The following is a 15943-nucleotide window of genomic DNA, read 5'->3' on the forward strand; positions in this document are numbered from 1 at the left end:
GGGCAATCTGTTGACCTTTAAGTCACCACACTCTCACGAGCTGTATCATAAGCTCAGCTGTTTGTAAATGTCTCCGCTTTGAATCTAGACCACGCTGAAAGATAATCCTCAGCTATAGCCATACAGTGTGGGTTAAACACATAGTAATCCATGAAACAAAGAGCTGAGTGTTGGGATGTTTTTCTACTGTCACTGCTGGAGGGTGGTTGTCTCATCCTTGTAATTTGAACTTCTTTAGGACCTCTTTAGTCATCTTCATGTTGGTTTTTTTGATCAGGGTCTTAAAGAAAATGTGTATGTATGTAAAAGCCACAAAGCTCAACATAACTGACTCACAGTAAGGCATGAAGGTATGCAGGTTCATTCCTGATCATACTAGATTACAGTTTAAACCATGCTAGCAGTGAGGAATGTCAGGTGGTCTCTCACCCATTTTTAACTGGGCTTTGATATCTTAACTCTTGTTATTCTGAATGAACTGTTTTAGAGGTGTGTATGAGTAGTCATGGTAGAGGAAGAAAAACATTTATGGTTCATAGATGAAACTAAACCAATAAGATCAGACTTGAGCTGAATTCACAGAATGACAAAATGAGAAAATACAAGATCTATTTCAATGTACCCGATAAACTGTGTATTGATTATTATTATTAGTATTTTTTTGTTTATTTTCTTACTCTTATATCTGTGTACATAATTTGAGTAGAACGTTTATGCTTGAGAGAAACGCCCCCTAAGGTATTCTTCACACCCCTCTGTCTGCTGCAGGAATCCGAATTGAGATTCAGGCCTAAAAGTTGAGCAGAAGGTGTGATGACAAAAGGGCCAGGAAGCTTATTGAGGGAATGAGGAGATGGGGATCTCAAATGGTGGAAACAAAAGCAATGAATTTGCAGTTACACAACAGGGCCTTGAAGCTGGGCAGAAGGTGTGAGAGGTCTAGACATAGAACAAAAAGGTCTAGAATCTTATTAAAGAATCAGGAGATGGGGTGTCTCAAGCAGTGGAAACAAAGGCAATGAAAGTACAATTACAGTATCATCTGCACCATGTTAGACAACTTAATGGAAGGCTTCCCTTGTTCAAATGTTAAAATTAATGTTCAAATACAAAATCTTTCAAAATCACTGGAAAAGTCCTGCTATAAAGGAATTATCAAGCAAATATATTTGTATATGTATTTTTTAATAAATATGTACAAATATATTTTAATTTTGCAACATGTTTGCAATGTGATTTCGCTTTCAGTTCAGCGGTTGTAGTTAATGATGATAATAGGACTGCAATTATATATTATGAATTATAAAAAAGACGAAACAAAGTGCATTGAAACGGTTGACAAAAGAAGATGAAACATTTTATTATAACTTGTGTAAAAGCAGAGTTTAAAACATCGAAAACTGTCTCACTGCTATCCACCAATGTCTGTGTTTGGTTGTCTGATTGCAGATGTGGGAAAGGATAAATCCTAGGGGTGGGTAAAAATATAGATGCATCAAAATATTCAATTCGATATTGATTCAGCAAATCCTCTGAATCGATTCGTTTCCTGGCAAATGTGGGGAGTGTACATGTTATTCCCGTTGTGTGGATGAGGGCCACGAGAGACCAAACAACAAAAAAATGGCAGCCAAAGCAGCAGCAGAAGCATAAAGCCATCCTTCAGCTTTAAAGTCTGACGTTTGGGTTGTTTTGTGCTCCAAAAGGTGAGGTGAAATGCCACATATGTTAACATGGGGCATGAAGAATTGATAATCAAAGCATTTAAATCAATATCCAATCCAATCGATATCAAAACCTATCGGATCGCTACCTAAAGAATCAAAATTGAATCGAATTGTGAGGTTCTTAGCAATACCCAGCCCTAATAAATCCGTGTCTTTACAGAATCCAAAAGTTAATCTTAAGTAAATAAAATTCCAACTTTGGATGGAAGCAGTACAGGTAGTACAGTTTTAAGAGTATTTCCTTGATTTTCCTCAAATATCACCATTTAAAAAATGAATTACTTTAATTGTTTTGGTGAGGTTTACCTTAAAATCTAATCTCAGCATCAACTTTTAACTTAATGATGGTGAATGTTAGCGTGCTAGCATTTCAATCTAAGATGATTAAGTTCACATTGTTCTGATGTGCTGTGCTGTGTTTGGGGAAACAGTAAAAATAAAAATGTTAAATGTCAGAACTAAATGGGCAAAGTTTCAGGTGGAAAAGTGAAGCTGCTCTGTCAAGCTTGTTTAAAAAGTCACACAAGAGTTGAACCTAAACCTAAATTTACAGACTTGTCAGCATGATGGATCAAAGTTTTGTTAATATTTATGTGTTTTCTGAGACTTTTTTTTGCACATTTTGTACGTCCACTAATTAAAAGACATTTATTTTTGCTCCAGGTTCCAGACTTGGGTCTCTCTGTGACGGCAGTGGACGCAGGCCTCCTATCGACTCTGCTTCCAGGCCAAGCCGCCCTCTCCTTGTTCCTGATGTCTTCAAACCGTGATTCTGTGGCCGGCACTGGCGTTATCCTCCCGTACTCCAGCACAGGTACCACTGCTCATGCAAAGCCTCAGCCCAACATCACTCAGCATCAGGGCTCAGGAACAAGGAAGTTGCAGCAACAGTTTTTTCAAACTTGTTTTGGCAGAACTAAAGCGTGGTTACTTTCACAACAGCCTGAAACAACTTCTCTGTTCAGAGTGATTTATGCCAGAGGAAGTCCATGCAGACTGTACTGTCACTGATTGTGCGAGCTGTGGCTGCTCATAAGCCTCTCCAGTGTGTTACAATATCCCTACAATAGGTCATCATGACACAGCAGGGTTCAAAAAAGAGTTTTCTGTCTTTTAGATCCTGTCCCTGGAGCTTGTAACACAGAGTTCAACCTGGACATCGACCCAAACGTCTACATTCACTACAACCTGTATGAGACCACGATCCGCTTTGCACCAGCAAATTTAGGATATGAAAGGTAACAAACTCAACACACTGGTATTGCCTGTTTAACTTCCTGCTCAGGCTGTTCTTCTGAAGTCAGCAGCACCCAGGAGGGCTGTTATCAGACCGCCTCACCGTTTGTGTGCTATGCGTGATCTAACGGCTTCCCCTACTCCTCATTTCTCCTCCTCCTCTTCTTCTGCTGTGGTTAATGTTTTTTCTTTTTTCAGATCTGTCTTAGGGCCAGATAAACACAAGCACACCCGCTTGCTCTGCCATTTCCTGCCCGTCTGTGGTTGTGCTAACACCTCTGTGTTCAGTTCTTCCTTACAGCTCATGTTGTGTTTGGGCTGCAAGAAACAAAGATTAACTGGAGGATTATAACAACAGCATATCTGATATATAACAAAGCAAAACATTGAAAATAACAAACAGTTGCTATGAGATTGAGACCATTGCTAGGGGTAAAACCCTTATTACAGCTTTCAGGAAATTAACTATGATTATATCATAGTAAATAAAAAAGCTGGGTAACACAAAATTTGTGTGGACACCAGAGGATTTTATAAAAATTAAGATGTCCTTGTCTGAAACACTTACAAAGCAGTATTATGATTAGCCAAGCAGTTAAGCTCCGCCCCATGAGGCTCGCTCAGACAGGGAGTGATCCTTTCCTGTAGGGATGTCCGATACCACTTTTTTACAGACCAATACCAGTACAAGTACTCCCTTTTGAGTGCTCACCGACACCAAGTACTGATACCACTGGTACTTTTGATACATAAAATTACAGTTAATAGTAACCATAGACTGTAAAAAAAAAAATGGGCGTCCGCTTACTCGGCTCGAAGTGAAGTCTCCACAAAAACTGCTCCCCCTGGTGGCTGGCTGCAGTATAGGTTAAAAAATCCGCTTTGCAGTCATTCCAGATGGGCTGTGGTCAAACTTTAGAAAATTATTTCTCCTCGTAGAAATGTTTCTCACATCCAATTGTTGTGGGGATTGGAAGATATCATTTGGCTGTCTTGTATTCAGGTCCTCCTTTTCCCTGCAAAATAAAACTAGAAACTGTCAGAGTTTATGTTTTCGTTAAAATAAACTGAAGTGCAAAATAAACAGTTTAACTGTTCAGTCTTCCTGGTTCATTCATGTTGTCTGAACAAGACTTGGCACATATTTGCCATGGTTTTAAACTGCAGCACGTAGCGGCAACTACTGGCGAGGAGGACTTACTGCACGTAAGATTTTTTTTGTCTTAAGTATCAGCTACTGTTATCGGCAGCCTTCACGAGTATGAATACCTTGAAAAAAGGCTGGTATTGGCCTGATACTGATACCAATACTCGCCCATCCCTCTTTTTCTGCAGGTCACTCCCCACTCTCGCCCTGTTTCCTGCTCTGTCCACTGTCAATGTCACAGAAATCCCTGCGACTGTCTTTTAGATGCTTAAAATGTTTTCACAATCTTTACAAGATCTACACAAGACTCCCTGAAACGATCAGGTCATCACGTAAGAATCTCCTAATATCTCCTGGATAATTACACAATGGAGGGGTGGGCCTCAAACACCAAGGGTGGCCCATAGCTCTGCCCTTGTTAGGCCTCCAGAAGGAAGGGGGTTCGTGGAGCAGGGAGCTTTAAAGAGACAGCAGCTCAATTGAAGCATTATGAGTTGTCTTAGACACCAGTGTGAGGAAAAACGAAAATGTTTGAGCTCTTTTGGAAAAGTCTGTTGTACCATGACTACGGGCAAACTGAGTGTTTCCATATCATTTTTACTGGAAGGTTATTGGAATCTAAATGAATTGAAAACTTAAAGGCAACAAGCTGATTAATACTGAGTATGTTATCTGTTATATTCACCACAGCATGGGAAGCGCTCACTGCTTTAAAGCTGCTCTCTCCTGCGTGCTCAGTGTGAGCTGAAATCAGTTTGGACTTGACGACAGCTGTTGGTTTAACAAACCTTTGTGTCTTTGTTGACCGTCTTAAGTCAGATCTCTTCAGGGCAAACTTGCTTGGCGTGTCTGGCTTTGTGATTTAATGTTGTGTCAGGTTAGTAGACCATGTGATAACCACACCTTCTAACAGTAAGGGTGAAGACGAGTAACACCAGATTGTGGTATGGTTACTAGAAGATTCAGATGTATAAGAAATAGTTCAGTCTGCCAGTGTTACCTGTTCGTTAAAACTCAAAGCAGGGTTTGATGGTGACTCAGAACATCCAGAGGAAGAGAGCACGCTCAGTGAAGACTGCTGTCGTGTCTTTATCACATTAATCATTGCTGCTCACACGCTCCGCTCTACATCTCTGCACAGATAAACCACAGAAAGACAGAATTACAAAAGAAGCGGACTGTGTTAGGTTTCGCTACTACGATTCTCACACATGTTCTTTCACACACACCCACACACAACACTCATCTTTGGCTTACATTGTTTCAGAGTTTACACATACATTTTGTTTATTTATGAGAGACTTTCATTTACTCAAATTAAGTCAGTTTCCAAGACTTTCCCTACAATACAGTGATAGGACACAAGCAAAACAACCCGTCTTGGACTTCCTTAGTCTGTGTCTGCTTGAAGCAGGTCATTTTGAGGTCGTATATTTTTATGTGCTCTTTGATTTTCACTGTCACGTTGAGTCAAACAGCAAAGAGGAGGAGCCACGTGCAGAGTAGGAAATGGATTTATTAAACTGAAACTCAGCACTGCAAAAAAATGAAATCTCATCCAATTTTTTTTGTCTTATTGTGATTTAAAATTGTCTTATTACACTTGATATGAGCCACATTCAACTGATCAGTCCAGAAAATGTCTTGTTTCAAGTTACTTAAAGACAAAAATTAGGTATGAATTGCTTGTAACAAGTTTTTAAAAATCTAGTACTAGAAAAAATGCAAGAAAATTTGCTTGAAACTACAATAATGTCTTATACAAAAAAACTTTTTTTGTTGCAGATTTGTTTTACATGTTACAAGCAATTCAGAGCTCATTTTTGTCTTTGAATAATTTGAAACAAGACATTTTTCTGGATTGGTCAGGTGAATGATGCTCATGTTAAGTCTAAAAAGACATTTCCTACTTAAAATAAGACAAAAAAACTTGATCAGATTTTAGTTTTTTCTTGTAAAAAAAGCCAAAACTACTTCTAGGTGAAACTAATAAGAGTGTAAACAAAGAGGAGGAAAATACAAGATCAGGATGTAAAACTAAACCAGAAGCAGGTTCACAGGAAGCTTGCAAGGTCAACATTTGAAGGTTTTCTTTTATTTTGAAGAGTTATCTAAGACTTTCTTTGCATCACTCTGCTTTTAAGCAACAGTGTGGAAACCCCCTGAATCTCCTCTCTCTGTTCATCAGAGGTGAAGATCCTCCACCCTGTGATGAATCAACAGAGCCCAGCACACGCTGGCGGCTGCAGTACGACGTCTACCAGTACTTCCTGCCCGAGAACGACCTATCAGAACGCAGCCTTTTCCGTGGCATTCAGGAGGTTGCAGACGTCCATGGCATGGTGCAGAACGGCAAACGGGTGTGTGAAAGAAAGGTCACATACAGTGGGATGTTTGTGTGTTTTCAGCGGGAGCTGTGGCAGTGACGTGGCGTGTTAATCTGTCTGTAGGTGATGACGCTGTTCTCATCAGATGTTAGCTCTGCAGTCTTTAACTCCATCCCGGGTCAGGGCGTCGTCTACTCAGTCATCGTCAGAGACCCTCTGCTGAACACAGTGGCCTCCTACGTCCCCGTCCACACCTACGCCTGCAGCTTCGTTTCCACGATGGACGGCTGCCAAACACTGGGTGAGCTCCTCTCTGGTTAAGATACGGGTTCCTAAATGCTATGAAAGAAAGTTTGACACAATTAATGATTAAAATGTTTTTTTTTAATCTGATTATTTGTAGGAAAAATATCTACAAAGGTTTTTTTCACCATCACTGGCTTGGCAGGCCTGTTTGTTTGCTTCTTTGGACATCGCTTCTTCAAAATCGGTGAGAAGTGTTACATTATTTTACAATCTCTTATGGTGATATTGTTTTAATTTGAAGGTGATGCCCAGTTTCATATCAAAGCAAAAATCCAGTTATCAAAAACAAAACAACTCAAGCACTTAAAGAAGGAAATTATTGTAATTAAAGGTAAGAATGTTTGAAACTGTATCTCTGGCCATATGGAGCCGAACCACCAACACTGTGCAACTTTAATTTCTGGGTTTCTTTTCTAGGTGTGACACATTAAAACTTTCCTTATGCCAGTAAAAGCTAACTATATATATATATATATATATATATATATATATATATATATATATATATATATATATATATATCACCAGAATCTGAAATCTAAGAAAGTGTTTGTCTTGTATAGTAAAATATATATAGCACTATTTAAGATGAACACTTTCTCAGATTTCAGACTCTGGTGATAGAGATATTTGCAACACATATTAATGTAACTTATAGATCTATGTGTTTCTGATGTCTTAGGTGACAGAACACAAGAAACATTTTAAAAATTGTTTTCATTGTTTTTTATGCTTTTTTTAGCACATAGCTTTCCAGGGAGTGCATAGCAAACCCCCCGTATACATACAGATCAAATGAATGCATACAGATCAATAAGATACACACATGAGGCTAAATAGGAGGAGGCTGGGGTGGAGGTGGGCTGAGCAACAATGAGGTAGCAGGAATAACTGAGAATGAAGACGTGATTTAAATACACCGCCTTGTTGTTAGACACACGCTGTGATTGGTTGAGAGGGGTAGGTTAGAACATCAGTCTGTCAGCTGATCACAGCTGGGCGTATGACTTCCGTGTCCTGCATGAACTTACGTTAACTCCACTAATGACTAAGAGGAAACATTTTACGCTCTACTCCAGTGTTTCTCAAATTGTGGTCCGCGGACCACTAGTGGTCCACCAGTGCCCCCTAGTGGTCCACAAAGACCGTGAGAAAATTGTGTTTTTATTAATGGAACGATCACGAAAAAAGAGGGGGTGGGGGTGCGAGTTGTTCGGCTACTACACAAATTGATAAAATCTACAAAAATTGGTTCATAAAACCATTGAGTAATTTAGTCTAATCTAAGTGCTTAAGTATTTCGATACCAGAAATTTTAAGTATTTTGGAATAATGTATCAGTAATGTAGTTATACTCATATTTTGAGGTCCATTTTCTCCCTCATTCTTAAAGAAAACAACAAACAAAACTCCAAACTATGAGGAATTGAGTGCACTTTTTTACTCTAGTCTCTGTCATTTTGAAAAAAAACTTGTTCTGAATAAAGGGAATTAAAGAAATAAAATGTATAATTTTAATCAGAAAAATAATTGGTGTATAATCCATTTTCAAAGTAATCATTAGTTGCAGCCCTAGCAAGTTGTAACATGTATGATTTGAGTTTATAGCATATGAGTTTGTTCTCTGGGGCGTTGTTCTGGGGCTATTTAGCTCGTGGTGGTCCACAAGAGTTTTCTGGGGGAATAAGCGGTCCTTGGTCTGAAAAAATTTGAGAAACACTGCTCTACTCCTTATTCAGTACCCCAAAAAAGTCTCTTTTAACAAGAAAAAAAGCCTCTGCTGCACCTTGAATACACGTAGGGATGTAGGATATATCAGTATCAATATCGGTATAGGCCGATGTGTAAAAGTGGGCTGATATTTATTCATTTTCAGAGCATCTTGAACGATCTTTCAAGACCCAAATGATATTGTTTTCTATGACAATGTAAACACCAAAACTACCTAAGAAGAGTGGACCCTCTTCTTTTATGTCTCTCCCCCTGTTTTTGATTTAAACAAAAAAACAAAACAAAAAAAACATACTTTTTTGATCACGTACATCTTGGGCGCTCCATCCTTTGATCCTCTCCATGGTCGTCTTTTCTCACAATCACGCTGCTCTTTCTCTCTGAACTACCTGGACACATCATCTGTGTCAAGATTTTTGTTTTGTTTTGTTTTGTTTTTTACCAACATTGATATCAGTAAATTTCAGTTATCAGCCATAAAAGCAATATTAATATCAGATATCAGCCCAAATTTTCATATTGGTGCATTCCTAAATACACTTTTTGCCTTTTTCAATGTAAAAATACAATTCCAGAGGAAGAATCTGAAGTAAAAGAGTATTTTCTCGTTGTGCAGGAAAGAGGCCTGACTTAAGAACCAAATGCTTATGAAGTTGTCACGAAGTATGGCTGCGTACCCTCAAACTCACCGAGAAAAACATCTTAACCTGCTTACAATAAGCAGTGCAGATCAAATGTACTTGTTGTAGAAATGAGATTTACTCTCCTAAAGAAAGCGCTAATCTGAGGCAAACACATTTCTTTGACAAACTCATTTGCAAGTCAAATACCATCCTGGGGATGTAACATAATTATTCAACAGTTCAAAGACTCATGTTGAGTTCCCATGATGAGGAAATGCTCCTGTTTTTGTTCTTGAGGTCTATGGAGAACACATGATTGGTGTGCTGTGGTCTGAGATTAATCATGAAACTGAGCATTTTAATGTCAGAAGAGATGAAAAGGATAAAATGCTCAAATAAGAAACTGTGATTCTGATAAAGCACTTTAGAGCTTGTCAGATTTGATCAAGCGGCTCCTGCTAATTCCACTTTGAAGCACTGAGTAATTCAGAATCAGTAATAAAATCTCAGTAACAAGTTAAACTATCCTATTAAGATTATTGAGACATAAATAAGCTTAAAGTGGGCGAGGTGCTTTAGTATTTCTGCTAAGAATTATCAGAGAATTCCTCTTGTAGATAGAGTTGCTTTTATTATATAAAACCAGAATAAATCACAGGCTGCAGAGGAATCCACAAGGAAAGGGTAAAGACGATCAGTAGAGGTCAGAGGTCATGAGACAAAGCTGTGGAAGTCTTCCACCAACTCTTTTTTTTTTCTTTTAAATGATTAAATATAATAAACTCATCTATCAGGGTGTGACGTTGGCCATCCTCACATGATTCACAAATAAATTTGTCCCAGTCTAAACTCAATGACTCCGGTCAGCAACTGCTCCCTGATTCTGCCAAGATCTGAGAATATGAAACAGCATGTTTGCCTCAAATGCAAATTTAAATCGTGCAGCATGTGTTGTCACACACACCTGTCAGCCTTTTTTTAAGTGCATCAGCAACATGTGTGTAAATCTGTTGGACCCGGTTTGTTTACAGTTCCTGAGTTTTCTTCCCTGTGCTTTTTTTCTCTGTGCTGCAGAGCTGTTCTGTATGGGATTCAGCTTCGTAGCGTTTTTCTCCTTTGTAGCGATCACAAGGACGACAAAACTGGACTATGACAGTAAGTTTCTAAAAGCCCGTTGGTTAATTAAAAGTCAGTCTCACACCAGACTCTGTAAGAGAGTTTAATGTACACACAGTTAACAGTGGCTGCATCAGTTTACATGAAGACAAAGGATAAAAAATCAAAAACCCCAAAAACAAGAGAATATCTTTCTTATTGTCTGTTTTATAAGCGTCTTAAGTTTTTATTCTCTTGCTTTTGAAGCAACCACCATGAAGCACCATAAAACCCTTTATGATGAAATAAATATATTTGCTGCTTTTATGAAAAAAAGTTGAAGTTAATCTGCCACCTTTATTCTGATTCAGCAACACCTAGGTATACACTGCAATAAACTGAAGTCTTATCAAGTATTTTGGTCTTATTTGGATTAAAAATTGTCTTATTATACTTACCATCAGTCACATTCAACTCATCAGTCCAGAAAAAATGTCTTCTTTCAAGTTGTTTTATGAAAAAAATGAGGTCTAAATAGCTTGTAACAAGTAAAAATAATCTGCAAATGAAACAAGAGAAAAGTTTGAAAATTTGCTTGAAACTAGAATAATGTCTTGATAGAAGTAACTTTTCTCTTGTTCAATTGGTAGATTTTTTTAGTAGTTAGTGGCAATTCAGACCTCATTTGTGTCTTTAAATAACTTATTTATTTATTTATTTATTTATTTTATTTATTTCATTCTTTTATAAATACAAACCAATACAAAGAAATATAAAGATCCCCAAAACTGAATGAAAAGGAGCAGAAAGAAAAAAAAACTCTTATTGTATCTGCCCCTTCTTTCTCTGGATATTAATCAACAATCACATGACAATAATATAAAAAAAATACAAAACAGAACAGCTGCAGGCAAACATGCCTTTTAACATTTCATTCTTTTCAAAAAAAGAAAAAGAAAATAGCCAACAACAAAAAAACAAAACAAAAGAACACATCTTTTTTCCCCATTTATGCCACTCAGCATGATCTTATTTGTTTTGACTGTATTTACTAAGAAATCTGGATTTGATAGTTTTTTTTAAAGATATTGATTGATTTAGCTTCTTTAGTTTCTCTGTTTAGATCATTCCGTAAATTGACTCCTTTAACTGTAAGGCAGCGCACTTTTAATTTAAATTTAAAGTTGAATCAAGAAGGTTTTCTGGACTAGTCAGGTTGATGTTGCTTAAGTCTAAAAACACATTTTATACTGATAGTAAGACAAAAACACTTGATAAGATATCAGTGTTTTGCAGGGTATCATTCAAGGGTTTGATAAGCACTCAGTATGGAGGACCTTCCATATTAGCAGCTAGACTGAGTCGGTGAAATCAAAGGCTCCCACTTCAGCTAAAGATATAAACTCCTCTCATCTTTGCAGTCCGTTTGGCGTTGTCGGCAGTGATCGGCGTGGTGGGCGGGGTCCTCCTCGTAATGAGCTGGTGGCGTTTTGGTTCAGTCATGGCCTGCATTGTCGTAGTTGGTCTGATGCTGGGCTTCCTCCTCGCAGCCACCATCCTCTTCACTCCTCTAGGTGAGAACAGTACACTGACCTGTCTTTCAGGCAGCCGTTGGTCTGCGTGTTGTCCCGCTCTTACAGACTGTTGAAAAAAAGAGTCTAAATGTCAGAGCGAGTTATGAAACGTGGTTTGGTTTCTGTTTTATTTAGGTGACCTGGACGTGTTCAGGCATTCTGATGTGGTTTTCTGGGTGACCTTCTGCTGCATTATGGTTATTGTTCCGCTCTTCTTTGTGCGATGGCCGAGAGAGGTAACTGATTTTCACACTTAAAGCATTCCACACACATGTGCACATACTCTGGGTTCACAGGTTTCCTGGAAAACACTAACTTGATTGACCAATTTTTCAATCATGAAAACACATAGAAATTGAGAGAAAAAAGTTTTTAAATTATCCTGTAAAATCATCGATCCTCTTCCTGGCCTTGTGAGTGAAAGCAAACAGGTTAAAAGTTATGAGCATACATGTCTTTTGTCACCTTGCTCCCCATGTGACACCAACAGCCAATCAAATTTGCATATAGCAGTTTTGCAACCCAGTGCTTCCAGTTAAATTTCCAATAAAATCTGGAAAGCAGAGTGAGATGTGCTTAGGGAAGCACATCTCACTCAGGGGAGAGGGGGGAACCCTTAAAATGAGTCATGATTTAACATGGCTTAATTAGCATTGCAGCTATTGATCAGTCAATCTGATTTTACTTTCACTTTTAAATGAACTACATGCAATTCAAAGGTTTTACAATAAATTGAGATGAACAAAGGACATTTTTTTCAGTGGTTTATTGAAATTGTTGAAATATTTTTAGAGAAAGTGCAGGAAGTAATAGAGAAAAGAAAATTAAGAACTGAACACTCTAACTTCAGTTTGTTATGCTAATGCAGTGCTACACACCTGATGCTCTCAGCCCAGTGCAGCTCCAAATCTCTAGCCAGACTCTTCTCCTCTTTTGTGCCCAAATGGTGGAATGAATTACCTAACTCTATACGATCTGCAGAGTCACTTTCTACTTTCAAGAGATGTCTGAAAACTCATCTGTTCAGGGAACACTTGTGCACTTAAGCTGACCGTTCTACTCCTTGTCCTCAGGGGTAGAATGAGTCAGAAGGTCTAAGACCCAGCTCTCAGTAAATTTTCAGCACTTATTACTGAATGTTGTTGAAAATTGAAGTATACTGTTGCAGAAATTACTTATGGTTTGTTGGCTTGTTGATAAAAAACCCTGAGATTCCAGTTTGTCTAGAGTTCAATCCTGTTACTCTGGCGCCCTCTACTGTGAGGTCTGCTGTGGTCTTTTTGTCCCTTTATAGTAACCTTGCCTCTCTTTAGGGTTCTTTCAAACTCTCTGTAGTCCGTCGATTCACTAGGGGACCCTGGTTAAAGCCTTTTCTGCCCCCAGGCCCCCTGTGCTCTGTAGTTCTCCTGGTATCAGTATTATACACATTTTAAATCCATCATATTACCTTAAACCAGGGTAGGATGGAAATAGGATCTTTGACATAATCCCCCTGACCTATCCCAAGTTAAATCTGTGAATATCTTCGAAAATTTTATTAAAAAACACAATTTTAGAAGGATAGTATAAAAATAAATTCTCATATTGACATTTGGTCCCATAATTTGTGGAAACGTTAAAGTGGTTTACCCAAATCTTGAATTAAAAACCCTGAAAAGAACAAAAGATCTCCTCCTCGGCCTCAGACTGATGATTTTTTGTTGCTTTGCTCACAGGGAAACATCATCACATGTGGCGTTGTCGGTGGATACGCTGTCATTCTGGCCATCAACACCTACATTTACACAAGCCTCTCCTACATCGCCCTGAACATCCTCAAACGCTTCCTCAACAGCAACTTCAGCCCAGCGTTCACTGACGTGCCCTTCCAAGCGATAGGTGAATAACAGATTTAAATTACATTTCTATGCATCTAAACCTTTGATCTCACCTCACTGAAATCTTCCCGTCTCCTCCTGCTTCTCACTCAGATTACGCCATGATCACGGTGTGGGTGGTCCTCAGTGTTGGGGGCATGGTCCTGCAGCTCTACAGGGAGCGCACTCGTCCGTTCTTCCCGCCCAGCCCGTATATCATGTGGCTGCAGGAACGCGAGCGCCGCAAAACCAACGTCCTTGACCCAAGCCACCACTTCCCCCCTCTGCCGAACCGCATCCTGGCCCGAGCACGGCAGCTCACCAAGAGGAGTGAGCCGGCTGGAGAACACACACCTCTTCTGCTTTAAACCACTCAAACACACATAGTATCCCCTTGTAAAGGGGGATTAATACAGGTGCTACCCTCTCTAGGATAATTTTGGCTTCCTCCAGGGGACTCAGGCTGCAAAGTATCAAGGAACCCAGAGAGATTTTTGTGGTCTGTAGAGATGCATTACCTCATCAGAGTTGCTGGGACTTAAACCAAGATCAGCTGATTGAAAAGCATCAGCAGAAAAGCTGCACTGAGGGGGTAAATCACTGACGCTTTTTAGGTGGTTCTCAATTTGTCAAACATTTTGTACTGAGATGGAAAACCACTTTTTTAACACTTTAAAGACATTTAAATAATCACTGAAAGCAAGAAGAACTTCAGAATTTTTCTGTTGACATGTTTTTCTTCATTAACTGACTAACTTTTGCTGTCAGTCTGTTGAATCTGCTCCTTTTGCTGTTTGCACTAAATTCCCAAACGACTAAAAGCTTACAAAGTAAGGCATTTAATCTGTGTTGATACAGAAATATTAACTGGTGATGTCCTGCTTGTCTGAAGACCCTCCATGAGGTGTGTTGCCAGTGTACACCTGCCTTTACAATGTATTGTTTGAATGGCCTGCAGGGGGCGACGCCACTCGTTTTAATTTGAGGTTTGGTTGTGTGTTAGCACATCATAAGCTGTTCAAAACATGAGTGTAGTCTCAGGAACATCACTCAGCCTCACCTGTGTTCATGGCTCTAACCTGTCAGTCCAATCAGATGCCTCTAATTAAACCTCATGATGCATCAGAACATACAGGCTTGATAAAAATTCACCTGGCATAGTTTATAGGAATACAGAAATGAGGCGCAGAGAACACATCCATCTTTCTCGCAGTTATAATCTGAGCTCTTTGAGAACCTCTAGTGGACAGTCTGGGAACTGCAGCCTCTGCACAGGCTGTATAATTCATCACGAGAGACTGCTGCTTGCTTCACATGAGTGACTCCAACTTTATTTTTTAATCCTCTGATTTTTTTTCAGCACAATGTTCAGTCTTCATGTCATATGTCTCATTCAGAGAAAAAAAAATGATGTTGGTATTTCTAAGATATTTACCACAGTCTGCTACCTCTGTGATTTCTAATTCATTATTGGCAGTATTGACTTTCATAAATGACAAACCTTCAGAAGTCTAGTTCACAAACCTACAGGTGATACAAATATGTTTTTATCCATTTTATTTGTACAACTTGTGATTTTGTCTCACAGCATCTTAACTGCATGTTTTTTGTTGTTGATTTTTTATTACAAAGTCACAGCCAGACTTTTGATGAACCAACAGTTGAGCTTGAAGCTGATTGGAGCTAGAAAATAGACTCTAAAATCTAACAGATAAAATCAAGATGCTGATTCTGTTCAGACTAAACCCTTAACGTGCCTTTAACTTAAGATTTTTACACTGCTCAGTCATGGGAGGATGTAGGAGATGAAATAGAAAACAAACTCATCAAGGACATAAACATGATTTTCTGTTTTTTAGACAAAAAAATTCTCTGGAGCAATGTTCCTCTCTTGCTAACTTATATAATCATGATCAGCCTTGAGTTGGGTCAGTTTTGTGTTTTTGCACACTGGATTTTAATATATTTAATTTTTTAGGCTTCTGTGTTGATGATTGTCTGTTAACCTCTTGAATGTTTTTTCTTTAGCTGTGTGCCCAACCACTTCTCAGGGTTTCACACTCAGCTTTAAGACACGACGCACAGTCGGCTGATGAAACCTTCGTTTTTACACCTGTACGTGTGTTTTTATACTCAACCACTGAAGCTTTCTGGTCTCATCACTTTTTATACAGAACCCTGAACAACATACACAAATAAATAGGTCAAATGTAATTTTTTAATTAACGTGTTTTGATATTTAATAAATGCCAACAGGTAAAAACTTGACTCATTTTCTTTTCCTTAAGGAATTTAAAATAAATCCAGGATATTTTAATTTA

The 15943-nt window shown here is 38.6% G+C and overlaps 1 protein-coding gene across 1 annotated transcript in view; it reads left to right on the forward strand.

Moving 5' to 3' along the window:
- Positions 1-15872, forward strand: part of tm7sf3 (transmembrane 7 superfamily member 3) — a 27960-nt gene extending 12088 nt beyond the window's left edge. Inside the window, exons 3-12 of the mRNA XM_074698840.1 lie at positions 2391-2541; positions 2845-2965; positions 6299-6470; positions 6561-6738; positions 6841-6927; positions 10172-10252; positions 11614-11766; positions 11902-12002; positions 13482-13644; positions 13737-15872. Of these exons, the coding sequence (XP_074554941.1) occupies positions 2391-2541; positions 2845-2965; positions 6299-6470; positions 6561-6738; positions 6841-6927; positions 10172-10252; positions 11614-11766; positions 11902-12002; positions 13482-13644; positions 13737-13990 (1461 nt within the window). The 3' untranslated portion in view covers positions 13991-15872. The remainder of the gene's footprint in view (positions 1-2390; positions 2542-2844; positions 2966-6298; positions 6471-6560; positions 6739-6840; positions 6928-10171; positions 10253-11613; positions 11767-11901; positions 12003-13481; positions 13645-13736) is intronic.
- Positions 15873-15943: the final 71 nt, after the last annotated feature.

This window comes from Halichoeres trimaculatus, unplaced genomic scaffold (genome assembly GCF_033239565.1).
Source record: "Halichoeres trimaculatus isolate MK-OKI-2021-1 unplaced genomic scaffold, fHalTri1.1 fHalTri1_scaffold_21, whole genome shotgun sequence".
Taxonomy (NCBI): domain Eukaryota; kingdom Metazoa; phylum Chordata; class Actinopteri; order Labriformes; family Labridae; genus Halichoeres; species Halichoeres trimaculatus.